At 47.0% G+C, this 17,736-nt stretch overlaps 1 protein-coding gene across 1 annotated transcript in view; it reads right to left on the bottom strand.

Annotated features, from left to right (window-relative positions):
• The window catches only part of fras1 (Fraser extracellular matrix complex subunit 1), a 333,688-nt gene that overhangs the window by 22,345 nt on the left and 293,607 nt on the right, over positions 1 to 17,736 (bottom strand). Inside the window, exons 51-60 of the mRNA XM_056280308.1 lie at positions 16,417 to 16,530; positions 13,046 to 13,196; positions 9,181 to 9,340; positions 8,820 to 8,988; positions 7,790 to 8,036; positions 5,920 to 6,264; positions 4,557 to 4,717; positions 3,238 to 3,385; positions 1,171 to 1,376; positions 545 to 701 (exon numbers count right to left, since the gene is read on the bottom strand). Coding sequence (XP_056136283.1) covers positions 545 to 701; positions 1,171 to 1,376; positions 3,238 to 3,385; positions 4,557 to 4,717; positions 5,920 to 6,264; positions 7,790 to 8,036; positions 8,820 to 8,988; positions 9,181 to 9,340; positions 13,046 to 13,196; positions 16,417 to 16,530 — 1,858 coding nt within the window. The remainder of the gene's footprint in view (positions 1 to 544; positions 702 to 1,170; positions 1,377 to 3,237; positions 3,386 to 4,556; positions 4,718 to 5,919; positions 6,265 to 7,789; positions 8,037 to 8,819; positions 8,989 to 9,180; positions 9,341 to 13,045; positions 13,197 to 16,416; positions 16,531 to 17,736) is intronic.

Genomic DNA, 17,736 nt, shown 5'->3' with positions numbered 1-17,736 from the left:
TTCAGTGGGAGAAAAAAAATCCTCAATATGCAGAATCAGGAGCTGCTGGTTCATCTTCAAAATTAATTCTGTTTTAAAGATGAAATTTGTTAATTAGTTTGACCCGTGAATTATCAACTTCTGCAAGTTCATTACAACACAGCTCAACCTAACAGAAACAAGGGATCAATCACAGGAAATGGAAATGAAATGTGTCCGTCAGTAAAGACGTCTTTCCAGCCCTGGACTGATGGAAATGTCTGAATTGTCTCATACAGTGGGAGGATTGTAGACATTTTCAAGCTCCAGTTATACCACAAACAATTCTTTGCGAAGAAGATTTATGTTTTTAAAAAACATTTCAACATTTCTCAACCTACTGTTTATTACACTATACCATGAAAACTGGATCACAACAATTCCACTTTTTACAGAACCACAGTCAAGTATAGTGCGAACAAAAACTGTAGAAGATGGTGGGATTCTTTGATGACTCCATCCACTTATCTAATCTACGTGTTTGTGGACAGGAAAGCAAGACACTGGGGACTGAACGCCTGCTTACCATCCTCATCGTTGGTGATGGTGATTGTGACAATGTCACTCATCCCCACCATGGCGCCACTCCAGTGGTCACCCTGTGGCGTCCCAAGATGCACCTGGAACTCTTCCTCAGGCTCGAAAACAGAGTCGTCGTTGACGTGGACCGTGCAGTTCTTCACCTGGAAGACGAATCAAACAAAAAGAGCAAAACTGTAAACAAAACGTAAATTCCTGTTAACCTACCACACACTGCTCACTAAAGACATGGCCAAAATGTGATTTTTAGTTTTTAGGCTTTTTCAAATGGTTAATAAAGCAACATGAAAATCATCTCATACAGGTGGTTGCAACTGTTTGTTCTTGGAGGTTACAAACTGAAAAGTTTAAAAACAGAAAAGTTTGAAATTCAAATGGAGCAGAAATGTAATTAAATTAACTAAAGACAGGCCAACAGAATCAACAGCCCTGCATTCAAGACAGAAATATCAGCACGGCGTATGTATGAATTAACTTCATCATAGTAATTGATACCTTAATGATTTAAGACAGTTCCATCAAACTATGCTCATCGGGAAATTTTAAGCTGACTTCAGCCCTGGCTTACTGAAAATTTCAACTTCTTTTAATATATCCTCCACCTGGACTTACCTTCTCCCCCTTGAGGAAGGTGATGCGTGACTCATCGGCGTTCCTCCTCTCCTCGAAGTCATCCATCACCATGGCGGTCATGGTGCGTGTGAAGCAGCGAACCGAGGATCTGAAGGACAGGTCGCCGCTACGGATGACAGGGATGTGAAGAACCCCTTCCTTCTCCTTCACCGTGTATGCACTCTTCTCAAACTGCATACTGGGAACTGGGAGAGGTCAATGACAGAAAAATCAGTAGTAAGAACAGTTGATGAAGGTCAAATTCTAAATATTTAAGTGAGATGCAATGATTTTTCACCACATGGCCATTCATCTGTTTGAGGTGTAAATGCTGAACAAGGTTTGCTTTTGTCCTGGCACTTTTACATTCAAACAGTCACTCGAGAGATCACGTTTCTTTATAAAGTCTCTAGTTTCCCATATTTCCTTTCAATCTCTGCCATATTCTTGTCATATACCAACCTATTTCCAATTTACCATTCATCTCCAAAATCCTTGAGAGGGTAGTTGCATCTCAATTCCGGACCTACCTTGATAACAATAATCTCTTTGAACAATTTCAATCTGGCTTTCGCCCCAAACATAGCACAGAAACAGCCCTGGGTAAGAACACTAATGGCCTCCTTCATGCAGCTGAATCTGGTCTATTCTCTATCCTCATCCTCCTTGTCCTCACCGCAGCTTTTGATACTATATCCTATCAGCTCCTCATGGATCGTCTGGCTAGTACTGGAGTTGAACATTGTGTTGAATTGTGTATCAGAGGTTTGCTTCCTACCTTACAGACAGGACACATTTTGTACAAATTCAGAATTGCCGGTCAGAAAGTTTGACAGTTCCTCGTGGAGTTCCATAGGGTTCAGTGTTGGAGCCACTCCTGTTTATCATTTACCACCTCCCTCTTAGCAACATCTTCCGACACTATGGTATCCATTTCCAATGCTATGCTGATGATACACAACTTTATGTGTCCACTAAGGCCACTTCCACTCTCCCCTCCAGTACCCTCACTGCTTGGCTCCATGATTTGCAAATAATGGCTGACTAACAATTATCTGAAATTCAGCAGTAGTAAAACTGAGCTACTCTTCATTGGCATTAAATCTACACTCTCAAAACGAATATTTGCTCACTCCCCATACCACCCATAACTGTCTCCACTCAGGCTAAGAGCCTTGGTGTTATCCTAAATCGTAACCGTTTCTTTTCCAATCATATGATCAATGTCTCCCGGATTGCCTTTTTCCATCGGCGAAACATCTCCAGACGACACCCTGCTTTAACACAACACACCACGAAAGTCTTAGTCAATGCTTTGGTCACAACATGCATTGACTACTGCAATGTGATCCTGGCAGGCATCCCCTACAAACTTATTCACCGACTTCAACTCATTCAGAATTCTGCAGCACAGATTATTACACACTCAAAGTCCACTGTCTTTGAACGTGTAATCATCCACTGAGCATGTCTCTCCCCTGCTGATACAATTACACTGGCTTCCTGTGTCACAGTGGATTAATTTAAACATTTTATTATTAACATTCAAAGCTCTTCATAATCTATCCCCTGCTTATCTCACAGACTTCCTTCAGACATACACTCCATCTGGCTCCCCGCAGTCTTCACCAGCAGGTCTACTGGCACTACCAGCCATCAACCTCAGCATAATGGGTGCCAGGGCTTTCCCCTATGTTGCACCCAAACTTTGGAACTCCATTCCCCGTCACATCCGCTTACTGGACTCCATTACAGAATTCAAAACTGCTCTTAAAACCCACCTTTTTAAACTAGCATACTCACTTTAACAGCATTAACACCATCAAATTCTTTTTTTTCCTTAAACTCCTGCCGACGTATGCTCTATTACTTATTGTATTTTATTGTTGATTGCACTGATGGTTTTTTTACTGCTTTGTTTTATTGTATTTGATGTAAGGTGACCTTGAGTGTCATGAAAGATGCCTTTAAATAAAATGTTCATTATTTTTACATTCTAGCTAAAAAAGAAGAAACACCACTAGATAGGAATTTTCAAAAGTCCTATGAATTCCAGCGTATACGTACTGTCCTGGAAGGTGTCTGTAATGACCACGTTGGCCTCATAGGGCTCCTGGAGGACGGCACCCTGGGGCGAACTGAGGAAGACTACAAAGGACTCAGGACCCTCGATGGCTGGGTTCTGGATGTCATCCATAATGGTCAGACTGCATGTCTGAAACCAGAGAGGCAAAGACATTAGCAATGAATTTAGCTTTAATTTGACCTAAAACAGTGCTGGCAGATACTCTCTGTCGTCCACAAACTCAAAGCACTTTCTGTTGCTGCTTTATAAAAGTATAATCCAACCCATAGTATTGTAGTACTCTATCTGTTTCCCCTGCAATCAAGAACAAATTCAACCCAAACACTTCCTACAGCACACAACCCCGAACCCCCTTCAACCTTCACTTTATTCCCACTGGGCCACAGATACACATCCATAACCTGGAATAAAGCCTGTTTTGGTAGAAGTTTTGCCCCTCTGCCACAGCGGTGTTAAATAAAGTACCCCATCAATAGTCCTTGTTCATGTGTTTGTACACATCCCATTAAATATCATGCACGTTTGTAAGTAATATGAAAAAAAATAAAAGTGTGTTTGAAGGTGAACTCGTATATAGATACACAGGCCAAGAAAACAATTTTCCTCAAGTAGAACAATAGAGAATCTATCGATCCTTCTACCGTTCTATCATTGTCATTTACTTGGGGAAAAGAGGCCCTTGTGACTAATGAATTAACTAAATGAGAATAACTAATTTTAACTAAAGACTGGTATCTTAAAAATAAATGATATCTTTAATCTAGAACCTACTCAGGAGCAATTCTGCCAAATTTGGTCCTTTTATGATATGGGAGTCAATCATTAACCTAAACTTGAACCGACAGCCGAATTACTGCATTTCCACCAAACTGAAGTAGTAAATTAAAAAACTGAATAAAAACACAGTAGTAACACAAAATGCATTTTTCATGCTCGTTTTAGATGGAAAAGTTGACATGTTAGTGAAGATAATCAATAAAAGAAATATGCAAATTTTATTTTTTCTCTGGAATGACTTTAATGGTGTGGCCCTGCTGATGTAGATTGCCTCAGCTCTTACATTCTGCTAAATAAAACATGAGATTGACATTTTCCTTTTTTTCACTCCACGAAAGTTGCTAAAATCTCCTTTGCCAGATTTGAACTACATCCTAGTTAACACTGGCTCATTGATAACAAAATCTTATCCCATCCCAAAGACAATCCCTCCTCATGATGTCAAAACAGGTCTTCATCATTCTCGATATGAAACATCTATCTCCAAGTCGTCAACTGACAACAAAATATTATTGCTTCATACCTCCTCCGTTTTCCCCGGTTTGAACTCCACCTTCTTGGAGCTGGGGATGTAGTCGACCCCCGGGCTGGCCGACAGGGGGTCCGAGGGTCGGGTCGCACACCACACGGATGTCACGGAGGTAAGGTCACTGCCATGACGCAGAACGGGGATTTCGATTGTGCCTGGGACAGCGGTGTGGGAGGAACAAACAGCCGTTGTTACAGGGAGGAGTTTATGGTTCAAGACAACTTCACAAATCACATCTAGAATATAAAGCTGAGGATCGCCGTCTCTTTATTTTAATGTTCAGTATGTACCCAGTGCAGAATTTACATGTGTTACTGCTTCTGTCCTGTATTAAAACAACATTTCTCCTAACCAACTAGTTACCAGACATCGAAAGACCTTCTATTAAGTTCTAGCAAGTAAAAAGTTCTATTATTGTATTTATTTATTAATGATGTGTATTCATTAAGTGCCACATTAATGGTAATTATACATGCATTACATTTTGTCTACTCTATCCATGTGGCCTTTATTGCATGTTTATCAGTCCTGGAAGAGAGATCCCTCCTCTCAATCTCTTCCTGAGGTTTCTCCCATCTTGTCTTTTTCATGAAGTTTGTTTTTTCTGTGGGGTTTTTCCTCATCCGAACTGAGGGTCTAAGTATAATGGCTGCCATACATCGTCATCCATCCTTTTTACAACTACTGGAGAGCGTGATGTGACTGTGAAGTCTTCTGGGACTGAATTGTGATTCACGGTGATACACAAATAAACTGGACTTGAATTCTCAAGCCTAAAATTTTCCCAAATAAGCCCAATTCTTCTTGCGCAATAACAGTGCTTGTCACTCATGGTGGTGTTTGGCCAGATCGATGGTGTAACAGGGCCGTGGAATACGCAGCACATGGGAAGAGGATGTTCTGATAAAAAATTCAAAATGTCTGAGGTTAAAGTCGGAAATTTACGAGAAAATCTTGGAATAATTGGAGGAGAACTACACGTCTTTGCAAGGCGCAGCTCATCCGGCTTTGCATGGTTATTTCCTCTTCTGGAAACGCCAAATTACCAAGTCATGATAATGTCTCTCCAAAGCCCCTATACGGGTCATAATACAGACTATTTACTTCTTCACTGCTAAACCTGATTTCAAAGCATAATTTGATAGGGTTGAGGTTTTTTTTTTTGTAATGCTCCAAGTTTAATTACACTAATTCCTACAGGTTTGCCTTGAAAATGTCTGATTTTATTTTCAGATCTTGACTTTTTTCCAAGAATATCCCCTCCCATGCTGTGTACACCGCCACAGAACAGCATGGCATGCCGTTTGAAAAGGTAATTCCACGGCGACCACGTCTGTGTGTCTGGGACAACTCGTACCCGCGTCCTCGCTGAACGTGAACGTGGCGTTCCCGAGAGAGACTGTCGACGCGTCGTTGGGCCCGTCGATGATGACCTTGGCGACCGTCACGTCTCCCATGCGGGCGTTGTCCGAGGCGTCCGACAGGATCAGCTCAAACTCCTCCGACAGCTCGTACTCGCTGTCGTCGATCAGCTTGACGTCGCAGGTGGACATGCTGACGCCAGGGCCGAAGATGACGCGGCTGTCGCCCGTCATGCCGCGGCTCTTGTAGTCGGAGCCGGACTCCAGTGCATGGAGGCTGCTGCCCTGCGCCGACTTGGCCACTGTGTAGCAGAGAGCGGACACCGTGCTGGAGGTGTCCCCTTGGATAGGGAAGGAAGAGAGAGGGAGAGAGAGAGGGAGAGGGAGAGGGAGGGGGGGAGAGGGAGAGAGGGGAGGGAGAGAGGGGGGAGGGTGAGAGAGTGTGAAAGAAAAAGAGGGAGAGAGAGGAGAGAGAGAGAGAGAGAGTGAAAGAGTGAAAGAGAGAGAGAGGGAGGGAGAGAGAGGAGGGAGAGGGAGAGAGAGGAGGGAGAGAGACAGAGAGATAGAGGGAGGGAGAGAGAGACAGAGGAGGGAGAAAGACAAAGAGAGAGAGGGAGGGAGAGAGAGACAGAGGAGGGAGAGAGACAGAGAGAGAGAGGGAGGGAGAGAGAGGAGGGAGAGAGAGAGACAGAGGAGGGAGAAAGACAGAGAGAGAGAGGGGGGAGAGAGACAGAGGAGGAAGAGAGACAGAGAGAGAGAGGGAGGGAGAGAGAGGAGGGAGAGAGAGAGACAGAGGGGGGAGAGAGACAGAGAGAAAGAGCGAGAGAGAGAGGGAGGGAGAGAGAGGAGGGAGAGAGAGACAGAGGGGGGAGAGAGACAGAGGAGGAAGAGAGACAGGGAGAGAGAGGGAGGGAGAGAGAGGAGGCAGAGAGAGACAGAGGAGGGAGAGAGACAGAGAGAAAGAGCGAGAGAGAGAGGGAGGGAGAGAGAGGAGGGAGAGAGAGACAGAGGGGGGAGAGAGACAGAGGAGGGAGAGAGACAGGGAGAGAGAGGGAGGGAGAGAGAGAGACAGAGAGAGACAGAGGAGGGAGAGAGACAGAGAGAAAGAGCGAGAGAGAGAGGGAGGGAGAGAGAGGAGGCAGAGAGAGAGAGGGAGGGAGAGAGACAGAGAGAAAGAGCGAGAGAGAGGGAGGGAGAGGGAACGATAACAGGAGGGGTTGAACATTTGCAACTCGGACCAAGATTGAAACACTAATTATTTCTAACATCATCTATATTAGTTGTTATGCATTTTGGACTCTCGTTCTACACACAGAAATATAAAAGTATACAAGTTAGAGGTCAGTTTTTCTATTTTTATTCACAATAAGACATTCAACACTGTTTTAAATTTGAAATTACTAATATTTTGTTTGTTAGCTTTATTCATAACTGTCCTCAATCATCCAAAGAACCGTGAGGGAGTGGTCTGGTCCTCATTAATATTCATGAGCTGAACTCTGAGTGACAAGTACAAGCAAGGGTTGGTGTGAGAGTGGGTGGGGTTTCACGTTTTGATGGGTCGATCTGATTGGCTGTATGTAAATGTGCATGACTGATGACATCATGAGTGACCTGAAGGAAGCGTTGGTTAGGTGAAGTTCATCTGGTGGGAACTTTTAAAAACAGAAAAACTGAATTCTACCTTTAATAGGAGAGTACAACATGTACGATGGTCAAAGTAATGGGTGATGTTAGAAGATGGAAGTGTTTAAGCTGCCCTTCCTTCAGCTCCTCCCTGCTGATGCTGACTCGCTTGGTGACAGCAAATCTGTCGACCGGCTCCAACAGGAGCCTTTAATGGACCTCCGGCGTTCAGAAGCATACCTTTCCTCTCGATGGGAGCGTGGATGAGACCGGTGCTCTCGTTGACGTGGTAGGTCTTCTTGTCAAACTGCAGCGTGGGTTCGTCGTCCGTGTCGTTTATGTTAACGGTGGCGCGTGTGACTCCGCCCAGCAGGGCGTACACGGGCATGCTCAGTTCGACGCGGAAGCTCTCGGCGCCCTCGAACACCTTGTCATCGTTGATGACGATGGTGCACACCTTGGTATCCTCGCGCTCGTCGAACTGGACCTGCGGACGGAGGAGGCGACGCTTTAAGAGGCCATGAAAGAGAAACTACACTTAGCAGAAACACTGAGAAATACACGGAGGAGGAGGAGGGAATGATTTGAGATGAATGGGATTTATAGATCAAGGTTTCTCGACTTCTAGACTGCTCAGTATAACTCTACTTGAAGGTCATCATCAATCACAACTTTAAATACACAAATAGAAAGATTTTACTAGATGGATATATACATACATAGTATATATATATATATATATATATATATATATATATATATATATATATATACTGTCTGACAGACAAACACATGTGGCTTTCGGCAGGAGTTTCACCAGGGGAACGTAGCACGTGGGAGGATCACGCTATTCCCCCCAGTTCCCCCTCCCCCCTGAACAGGCACACCAACCGGCCAGAGGAGGCGCTAGTGCAGCGAGCAGGACACATACCCATGTCCGGCTTCCCACCTACAGACACGGCCAATTGTGTCTGTAGGGACGCCAGACCAAGCCGGAGGTAACATGGGGATTCGAACCGGTGATCCCTGTGTTAGCAGGCAACGGGATAGACCGCTATGCTACCCGGACGCCCATATCCACTGTGGCTGAAGCTAATAATTTGATATAAGCGCTTGGCAGTTTTAGCCTATATAGCCTGACTACCTGTGGACAGACAGACAGCTGGAAAGACAATATCATGAAAGAGAAAGATGTCAACAGACAGACAAACAGACTTTTAGTTTAAGCTAACAAATCAATATTAGCACATGGCAGTGTTAGCATGGTTACCTGGCCGGCGTATTCCACGTAGTCCTGCTGGCCGGGTCGGGAGCCCACGCTGGCGGTGGAGGTGGCTGTGTCCGGCTCGGTGCGACACAGCACCACGGCGTACTGGTTCAGGTTCCCACTTCTCTTCACCGTCACCGCCACCGTGCCGGCCTTCTCACTCACGTTGTAGCTGCGGTGAAGCAAAGGGAGACCAGATCTCAAAGATCGCTGGTGTGTTTTTTCTTGACCTTTAAGCCAAAGACCAGACTTGTATGTACCCTCACCCTGGGAACCAAACTTACTGAATCTCAAGTTCTTTTGTGAAACGGGGGACTCATCCTAAACAGGAAGTAAATGACCCTATTGGGTTGTACCCTCTGACCTTTTGTGCTGGAAGCTGATGAGGGACCACTGGATGTGGAAGACGTTGTCGCTGACCACGTTGGGCTTGCTGTCCTTCACCGAGAACTTGAAGTTGTCGGTGGTCTCCTGGATGCTCTCCTGGTGCAGCACGTAGCGGATCAGACCCAGGTTTATGTCGGCTGGGAACGGAGGAGAGACTGACGGTAAGGTTAGAGTGCCACTCCATCTGAGGGCAACGTTCACTCCGCCGACTGAGGCGCTGATGAAAAATACTCGTACATCGCCTCGTTTCCATAATGCAAACGGGGCGACAGGCAGGATTCTGACCACATGACTGAACTTGATTTATCTTTTTACTCAACATTGTAAACCAGTGTGTAATATATTAACAAAATCAAAGTTCACCTTTACGAACAAGCTATGAAGAAGTGTATCTGTCATAACATTTCATCACTTGTGTTTACAAAGGGGAATTTTGTCGTAATGATCATCTCATTTTTATCAAGGAACAAAGTGGTGGACTTTTTTCTTTTTGCTGTATTTTTAATCAACCAAATGCTGCCGGAGGGTTGAAGAATACCTCAGAGAGTCGAGCAACAGCTCCACCCCGAGGCTTTAATATTAATACCGCAATTAACATTTCCACCACAGCACCGCGCCCTCATCCTGTAAATCTGTGTGATGAATGTCGGCTCGCGAGTAAAATAATTAACCGCCTGAAGGCGTGTTCCAAAAACCAGCCGGCAACCCGGCTGCTGATCCAAACACCAGACACGCAGTCAGCTACAGACTGGAACTGACAGCTCGCACAAAGGAGTCAGAACCCTCAGGTATCCCAGTACAGCTTCTCAGTGGTTAAACTGGGAACTGTGGGGGGCGTCAGGGTGGCGTAGCGGTCTCTTCCGTTGCCTACCAACACGGGGGTTGCTGGTTCAAATCCCCGTGTTACCTCCAGCTTAGTCAGGCGTCCCTACAGACACAATTGGCCATGTCTGCGGGTGGGAAGCTGGATGTGGGTGTGTGTCCTGGTCACTGCAGTAGCGCCTCCTCTGGTTGGTCGGGGCACCTGTTCAGGGGGGAGTAGCGTGATCCTCCCACGCGCTACGTCCCCCTGGTGAAACTCCTCACTGTCAGGTGAAAAGAAGCGGCTGGCGACTCCACATGTATGGGAGGAGGCATGTGATAGTCTGCAGCCCTCCCCGGATCAGCAGAGGGGGGTGGAGCAGCGGCTGGGACAGTTTGGAAGAGTGGGGTAATTGGCCAGATACAACTGGGGAGAAAAAAGGGATAAATCCCCCCCCCCCCAAAATATATATATATATAATTAAATTTTTTAAAAAAAACCTGGGAAGTGTGTACATATGAAGCGGTGGCTTGCTGATCAGGATTCTCTGTGCCGGAACAATCTCCCCAGATTGATGAAGGCTTAATAAAGAAAACCCTGCTGACACTCACAGACGCTTCACACAGAATAGTAATGAGCTTTCTGAAGCCGGACCAGGAGAGCCGAGCTCAGCCGCCACGCTCCTTAAATAAATCTGTTTGCTGTGCACTTTTATTTAAAACGGGTGCGGTAATGTAAAATAAAAGCACATTAAAGCCTCGTCAGTAGAAAACAAACAGTCCAAGATGAAGCTTCCTGTTTGGTGGGTCTGAAAAGGCTTTGTAATGGAGGGACAGAAAGAAAGGAAGGAATGAAGAAAGAAAAAAGGAAGTGTGGAATGTGTTCACTGTGTTTGATGTAGTGATGGGGAGATGACAAGAGAGACGATAGAGTGATAGGGAGATGGAGAGAGAGATGATGGAGTGATAGGGAGACGGAGAGAGATGATGGAGTGATGGGGAGACGGCGAGAGAGATGATGGCGTGATGGGGAGGTGGCGAGAGATGATGGAGTGATAGGGAGATGGAGAGAGAGATGATGGAGTGATAGGGAGATGGAGAGAGAGATGATGGAGTGATAGGGAGATGGAGAGAGAGATGATGGAGTGATAGGGAGACGGAGAGAGATGATGGAGTGATGGGGAGGTGGCGAGAGATGATGGAGTGATGGGGAGATGGAGAGAGATAATGGAGTGATGGGGAGGTGGTGAGAGAGATGATGGAGTGATGGGGAGATGGAGAAAGATGATGGAGTGATAGGGAGATGAGAGAGAGAGAGGGAATGATGTGGAGGTGGCGAGAGAGACGATGGAGTGATGGGGAGATGGAGAGAGAGAGATGGAGTGATGGGGAGTTGGGGAGAGAGACGATGGAGTGATGGGGAGACGGCGAGAGAGACGATGGAGTGATGGGCAGACGGCGAGAGAGAGATGGAATGATGGGGAGTCGGGGAGAGAGACGATGGAATGATGGGGAGTCGGGGAGAGAGACGATGGAGTGATGGGGAGATGGAGAGAGAGAGATGATGGAGTGATGGGGAGACAGAGAGAGATGATGGAGTGATGGGGAGATGAAGAGAGATAATGGAGTGATGGGGAGTCGGGGAGAGACGATGGAGTGATGGGGAGATGGAGAGAGAGAGATGATGGAGTGATGGGGAGACAGAGAGAGATGATGGAGTGATGGGGAGACAGAGAGAGATGATGGAGTGATGGGGAGTCGGGGAGAGACGATGGAGTGATGGGGAGATGGAGAGAGAGAGATGGAGTGATGGGGAGATGGAGAGAGAGAGATGGAATGATGGGGAGTTGGGGAGAGAGACGATGGAGTGATGGGGAGACGGGGAGAGAGAGATGATGGAGTGATGGGGAGACGGAGAGAGACGATGGAGTGATGGGGAGATGAAGAGAGAGAGATGGTGGAGTGATGGGGAGATGGAGAGAGATGATGGAGTGATGGGGAGTCGGGGAGAGAGATGATGGGAGTGATGGGGAGATGGCGAGAGAGACGATGGAATGATGGGGAGACGGGGAGGGAGACGATGGAGTGATGGGGAGGTGGCGAGAGAGACGATGGAGTGATGGGGAGAAGGAGAAAGATGATGGAGTGATGGGGAGACGGGGAGAGACGATGGAGTGATGGAGAGTCGGGGAGAGAGACGATGGAGTGATGGGGAGATGAAGAGAGAGAGATGGAGTGATGGGGAGGTGGCGAGAGAGAGATGGAGTGATGGGGAGACGGAGAGAGAGAGATGATGGAGTGATGGGGAGGTGGCGAGAGAGAGATGGAGTGATGGGGAGACGGAGAGAGAGAGATGATGGAGTGATGGGGAGACGGAGAGAGAGATGATGGGTCGGTCCACTCTACACTGTGTCCTGTGGTGTGGTGGGGTCTCCACAGTGTGGAGAGCACTGGCAGTAAAACAACCCAGGGAACGAGAAGTTGGTGTATTTCTGTGCAGTCCAACATTTAAAAATTGGATCTGCTTCTCCTCTTTATTTGTTTGCAAAGTGCAGTTTTACAAGTAGTTATTTAATCTGCTCAGTCGCTTTATTTTCAATTTTTTTCCTACAACCTTTTTTGTTGTGTGTCCCCGTGTGTGTGTTTGTGTGCTGAGGGAGCAGTGTGTCTAACTGTACTTGGCGAATAAGTGAGAATAATCCACGATGAGGCGGTGCTCCATCCAGAAATAATGACTGGCGCCGAGGCCGAGAACCTCCTGACGCGTAGTGAATAAACCGACAGAGTCACCATCTGAAAGGAGTCTGACCGGACTTCCTTCTGCACACTTAGCTCGCTAACATTAGCTTACAAAGCATTAGCTTACACTAATTCGGACGGGGACAGGACGGGTGATGAGGATGCAGCCTGACAACAGCCTGCTATTCAGAAATAACAGACTGCAGGATGCTTTTTAACTGACCAATCAGAATCGAGTACTCATTAGAGCCGTATAATGAAGGGCTGATTCTTAGTCTCTCCCTCCGTGTGTGGATTCGTACCTTGTGTGAAGGTGCTGACCGGGTTGCCAGGTTTGAGCTTGCTCTCCAGGAAGCCGTGTTTGGGTGCGGTGGTGACCTCATACACCAGCTGTCCATCATCCGTGTCTGGGTCCACCGTCAGCAGCTCTTTCTTACTGATGAGGTTGGTGGCCTGAGGACGCACAGAGGCCAGTCAGACTCGCCTACACCGCAAGCTAAAGCTACCACGCTGCAACTTCTGAGAACTTCCAGGTTGTAAAGAAGAAAAGCTGAATGGAAATCTGAAAACCTGGAAACAATTATTTGAAACACTGCAAGATGAGAGGGGGTAAAGGGAACCAATTTCAAATTTCTCCACTGGCAGATAGCTCAGAATCATTTTCCATCCATTGTCCGAACCACGTATCCTGCTCTCAGGGTCGCGGGGATGCTGGAGCCTGTCCCAGCAGTCACTGGGCGGCAGGCGGGGAGACACCCTGCCCTGGGCAAAACAAGAGATCCGTTATTTTCTTCTAGCAAGCCACGTTTACGTTTCTTTCAGCTTTTCAAAAGTTTGCTGACATTTGCTTTAGCAGTGCGCTGGACACCTGGCTTACTGTCCAATCACAGGTCACGGAGGTCCATATGTACACAGGTTATTATCAAACCCTCCCTGCAGCATCACTGGTACAAGGCACTTCCCTGAGTGCAAAAACTGTCACTTTTACAGTGGACTTAGACTGAAACAGTATCAGTCCCACAAATGAACTTCTGCTGTGTATCACTCAGTAATTATTTATCTAAACTGATGAGGGAGCGCATACTTCTACAATATCTGTGTTTCTAAAAGACCGGCGTGGTTACTACTTAAGACCACTAGGGGACGATATTTAATCATGCACTGCAGCTGTTCTCCACTGGGTCGCCTCTTTACACAGTTGAAGTACACCAGTTAAATTAGTCCGGTTCAGTCAACAGAGAACGGAGCTTTCACGGTACCGGTTCATCACCGCAGTATTTAAACTTCCTCAGTATTTCAAGTGTGATGTGATGACCGGATGAAAACTCCTCACCCATTTTATGATCAATTACATTCGGTCCAACTACTGGATCACTGAGGAGTTCCAGGTTGAATGCCTTGCTCACTGGCACGATGACAGACGGCATTCAAACCACGGACTACTTTTTTCACAACCTCATGTCTTCATTTAACAGGAAACCAGTATGGGTCTTGACAGAGGCTAGATGTAAATGGTGTTATCATCCAAGATGGCACATGCTGACCGGCACCAGTGTGTTCTGGTCTTCACTGGAGAAGAGGTGAAGGTGTGACATGTGAAATAAGATGAAGGGTGTGTGAGTCTGTTAGTGTCATGTATGTACTATGTATGGTCCTGTATGATGTTTTATTGTCGAAACCTTGCAGTCAAGACCATCCAAGGTGAGACCAAGTCCAGACCAAGACTTTGAGGTGGCAAGTCCAAATGAAGACCATCCATTCATTATCCAAACCGCCTATCCTGCTCTCAGGGTCACGGGATGCTGGAGCCTATCCCAGCAGTCATGGGGCGGCAGGCGGGGAGACACTCTGGACAGGCAGCCAGACCATCACACCGGGCCGACACACACACACACGTTCATATCTAGGGACAATTTAGTACGGCCGAGTCACCTGACCTACATGTCTTTGGACTGTGGGAGGAAACCGGATCCCCCGGAGGAAACCCACGCAGACACGGGGAGAACATGCAAACTCCACACAGAGGACGATCCCCAAGGTTGGACCACCCCCGGGGCTTGAACCCAGGACCTTCTTGTTGTGAGGCGACCGTGCTAACCACTGTGCCACCATGCCGCCCAAATCAAGACCAACGTGGCAAAAACTTGTGTAAAGCCTGACACTAGGACAGTACAAGTCCAGTTAAACACAGATTTCACTACACTGTAATACTTATTTAGGCTTTCTTTTTCTGCGCCAAGGAATGTCTCAGATCTAGTTTTCATTCCTATGCTTATTTTTATTTATTTGACCTTTATTTAATCAGGAAGTTCTCATTGAGATAAGGAGTCTCATTATCAAGAGTCCTGACCAAGACAGCAGCTGAACACGTTTATTTATTCATTCATTCAATCACCAGCCGCTTCTCCGGGGTCGGGTCGCGGTGGCAGCAAGCTAAGTAGGACACTCCAGACATCACTGTCCCCAGCAATGCCCTCCAGCTCCTCCTGAGGGATCTCAAGGCATTCCCAGGCCAGATTGGACATGTAGTCCCTCCAGCGAGTTCTGGGTCTACCCCGGGGTCTCCTCCCAGTTCGACGTGCCCGGTAAACCTCCAAAGGAAGGCGCCCAGGAGGCATCCTAATCAGATGCCTGAACCACCTCAACTGGCTCCTTTCGTTGCAAAGGAGCGGCGGCTCTACTCCGAGCTCCCTCCAGATGTCCAAGCTCCTCACCCTATCTCTAAGGCTGAGCCCAGACACCCTACGGAGGAAACTCATCTCAGCCGCTTGTATCCACGATCTCACCCTTTCGGTCACTACCCGAAGCTCATGACCATAGGTGAGGGTTGGAACGAAGACTGACTGGTAAATTGAGAGCTTTGTCTTCTGGCTCAGCTCCCTCTTCACCACAATGGTCCGGTACAACGTCCACATTACTGCTGATGCTGCACCAATCCGCCTGTCAATCTCCCGCTCCACCCTACCCTCACTCATGAACAAGACCCCGGGATACTTGAACTCCTTCACTTGAGGCAAAAACTCATCCCCAACCCGGAGGGAGCAACCCACCATTAGAACACATTTAGGTTACACAAAATAAATGACTTCTGGGATAGGCTCCAGCATCCCGCGACCCTGAGAGCAGGATGGATGGATGGACGGATGGATTGCATTTATATAGCGCTTTTCTAGCTGCAACAGCCATAAGCGGCCTGGATAATGGATGGATGGAAAATACAAGGAACAGGAAGTAAACATGAATAGTTAAACAAGTCGATGCAGTTAAAACCATATTAAAGACTAAAGTGTGCATGTGCCAGCGCTGGCGGAGTCCACATCAGATTGCCCTTCATTGATGTTGTCGGGGAAGTTTGATAATAATTTCTAAACTTAAAAAAAAGTAAATCCAAGTCTTGAAATCAACTGGTCTTGAAAAATGATCATAAATCTACACTGTTCAAGATGGAATCAAGTCCATGGTCCATGAGCAAACACTACAACCCTATAAAATGTGACATTGCTTGGTATTCTAGTGTAGATTGCACGGTGTTACACAACGTTGTGTTGTATTATAACAAATTGGAGGGAATGATCATCTGGAACCTTGTTTAAGGTCGCCCTCTCCTGCATTTCTTAAGATTTGTCACCCGTTTATTTAAAAACAAAGCAAATAGACAAACAGAAATGAGAACCTTGTTATCCATGTACTCCAGCCACTGGAGTCCCAGGTTGGTGACGATCCGCGGCGTGCCGTCGTCCACCGGCAGAATGTCGATCTTAAACTTCTGTGGAGCCGCCGTCACTACCTGGAAAGACAAAGCAGAGATCCCGAAGTGTCAAAAACTCGTTTCAGGGCATATCCACAGCCAAATGGTTAGAGAGCATACCACATGGTCACAACGTCGCCGGTTCGATTCCAGCCAGCGACCTTTGACATGTCATACCCCTCTGTCTGCCTTTCACTGTCACGGTCCAATAAAGTTATAAAATACTAAAAAAGGGTGTCTGGGTAGCATAGCGGTCTTGTCCGTTGCCTACCAACATGGGGATCGTCTGATCGAATCCCCGTGTTACCTCCGGCTTGGTTGGGCGTCCCTACAGAGACAATTGGCCGTGTCTGCAGGTGAAAGCCGGATGTGGGTATGTGTTCTGGTCACTGCACTAGCGCCTCCTCTAGTTGGTCGAGGTACTTGTTCGAGGGGGAGGCAGAACTGGGGGGAATAGCGTGTTCCTCCCATGCACCACGTCCCCCTGGTGAAACTCGTCACTGTCAGGTGAAAAGAAGCGGCTGGTGACTCCACATGTACTGGAGGAGGCATGTGGTAGTCTGCAGCCCTCCCCGGATCGGCAGAGGGGGTGGAGCAGAGACCGGGACGGCTCGGAAGAGTGGGGTAATCGGATAGGTAAAATTGGGGAGAAAAAAAGGGGGGGGGGTAATCTTTCAAAAAGGAAATAAAGAAACCCATTTCAAAGACGGAAGAAACACAAACATGTTTTTTTGGTGGGAAACGACAGTCCGTCGTAGCCGAGAGGATCCTCAGATCCCGGGACTGAAAGTAGGATTACCGGGATGTTTTGACAACGAGCCTGTCAACCAGCCGGCTTTGTTAAGACCCAACATGGCAAACACGAGTCTGATTTTATCAAGAGTGTCTTGCAGCGCCGTGACTCCTGCTCAGATTTCAGCTTTACGTTTTTTTTACTACGTTTTGGCTCCTGATAGAAGTGAACTAGCGAATCCTGTCAGCGCGCCGTGTTCCGGCATCTAAGTTACACAGGGACAGGAAAAGGTCGGAGCGATAGCGACAAAATCAGACATCACAGCACTTCTGACTGAACACCTCCGTATGGATAATGTGGTGATGTGTAGTGGAAGGCTATCGGTGATGTCATGAGATATCTACACAGCAGTACAGGCAGATGATAAATGATCATCAGTAATGCGGACACGATGACCCAGCAGGTAGACACGTTCATCGTTCCTTTCACTAAAACAGTGGAAGAAGTCCAGA

This window comes from Lampris incognitus, chromosome 1 (genome assembly GCF_029633865.1).
Source record: "Lampris incognitus isolate fLamInc1 chromosome 1, fLamInc1.hap2, whole genome shotgun sequence".
NCBI classification, from domain to species: Eukaryota; Metazoa; Chordata; class Actinopteri; order Lampriformes; family Lampridae; genus Lampris; species Lampris incognitus.
Note: the sequence above shows the minus strand (reverse complement) of the source record. Positions and strands in the feature narration are given on the sequence as shown.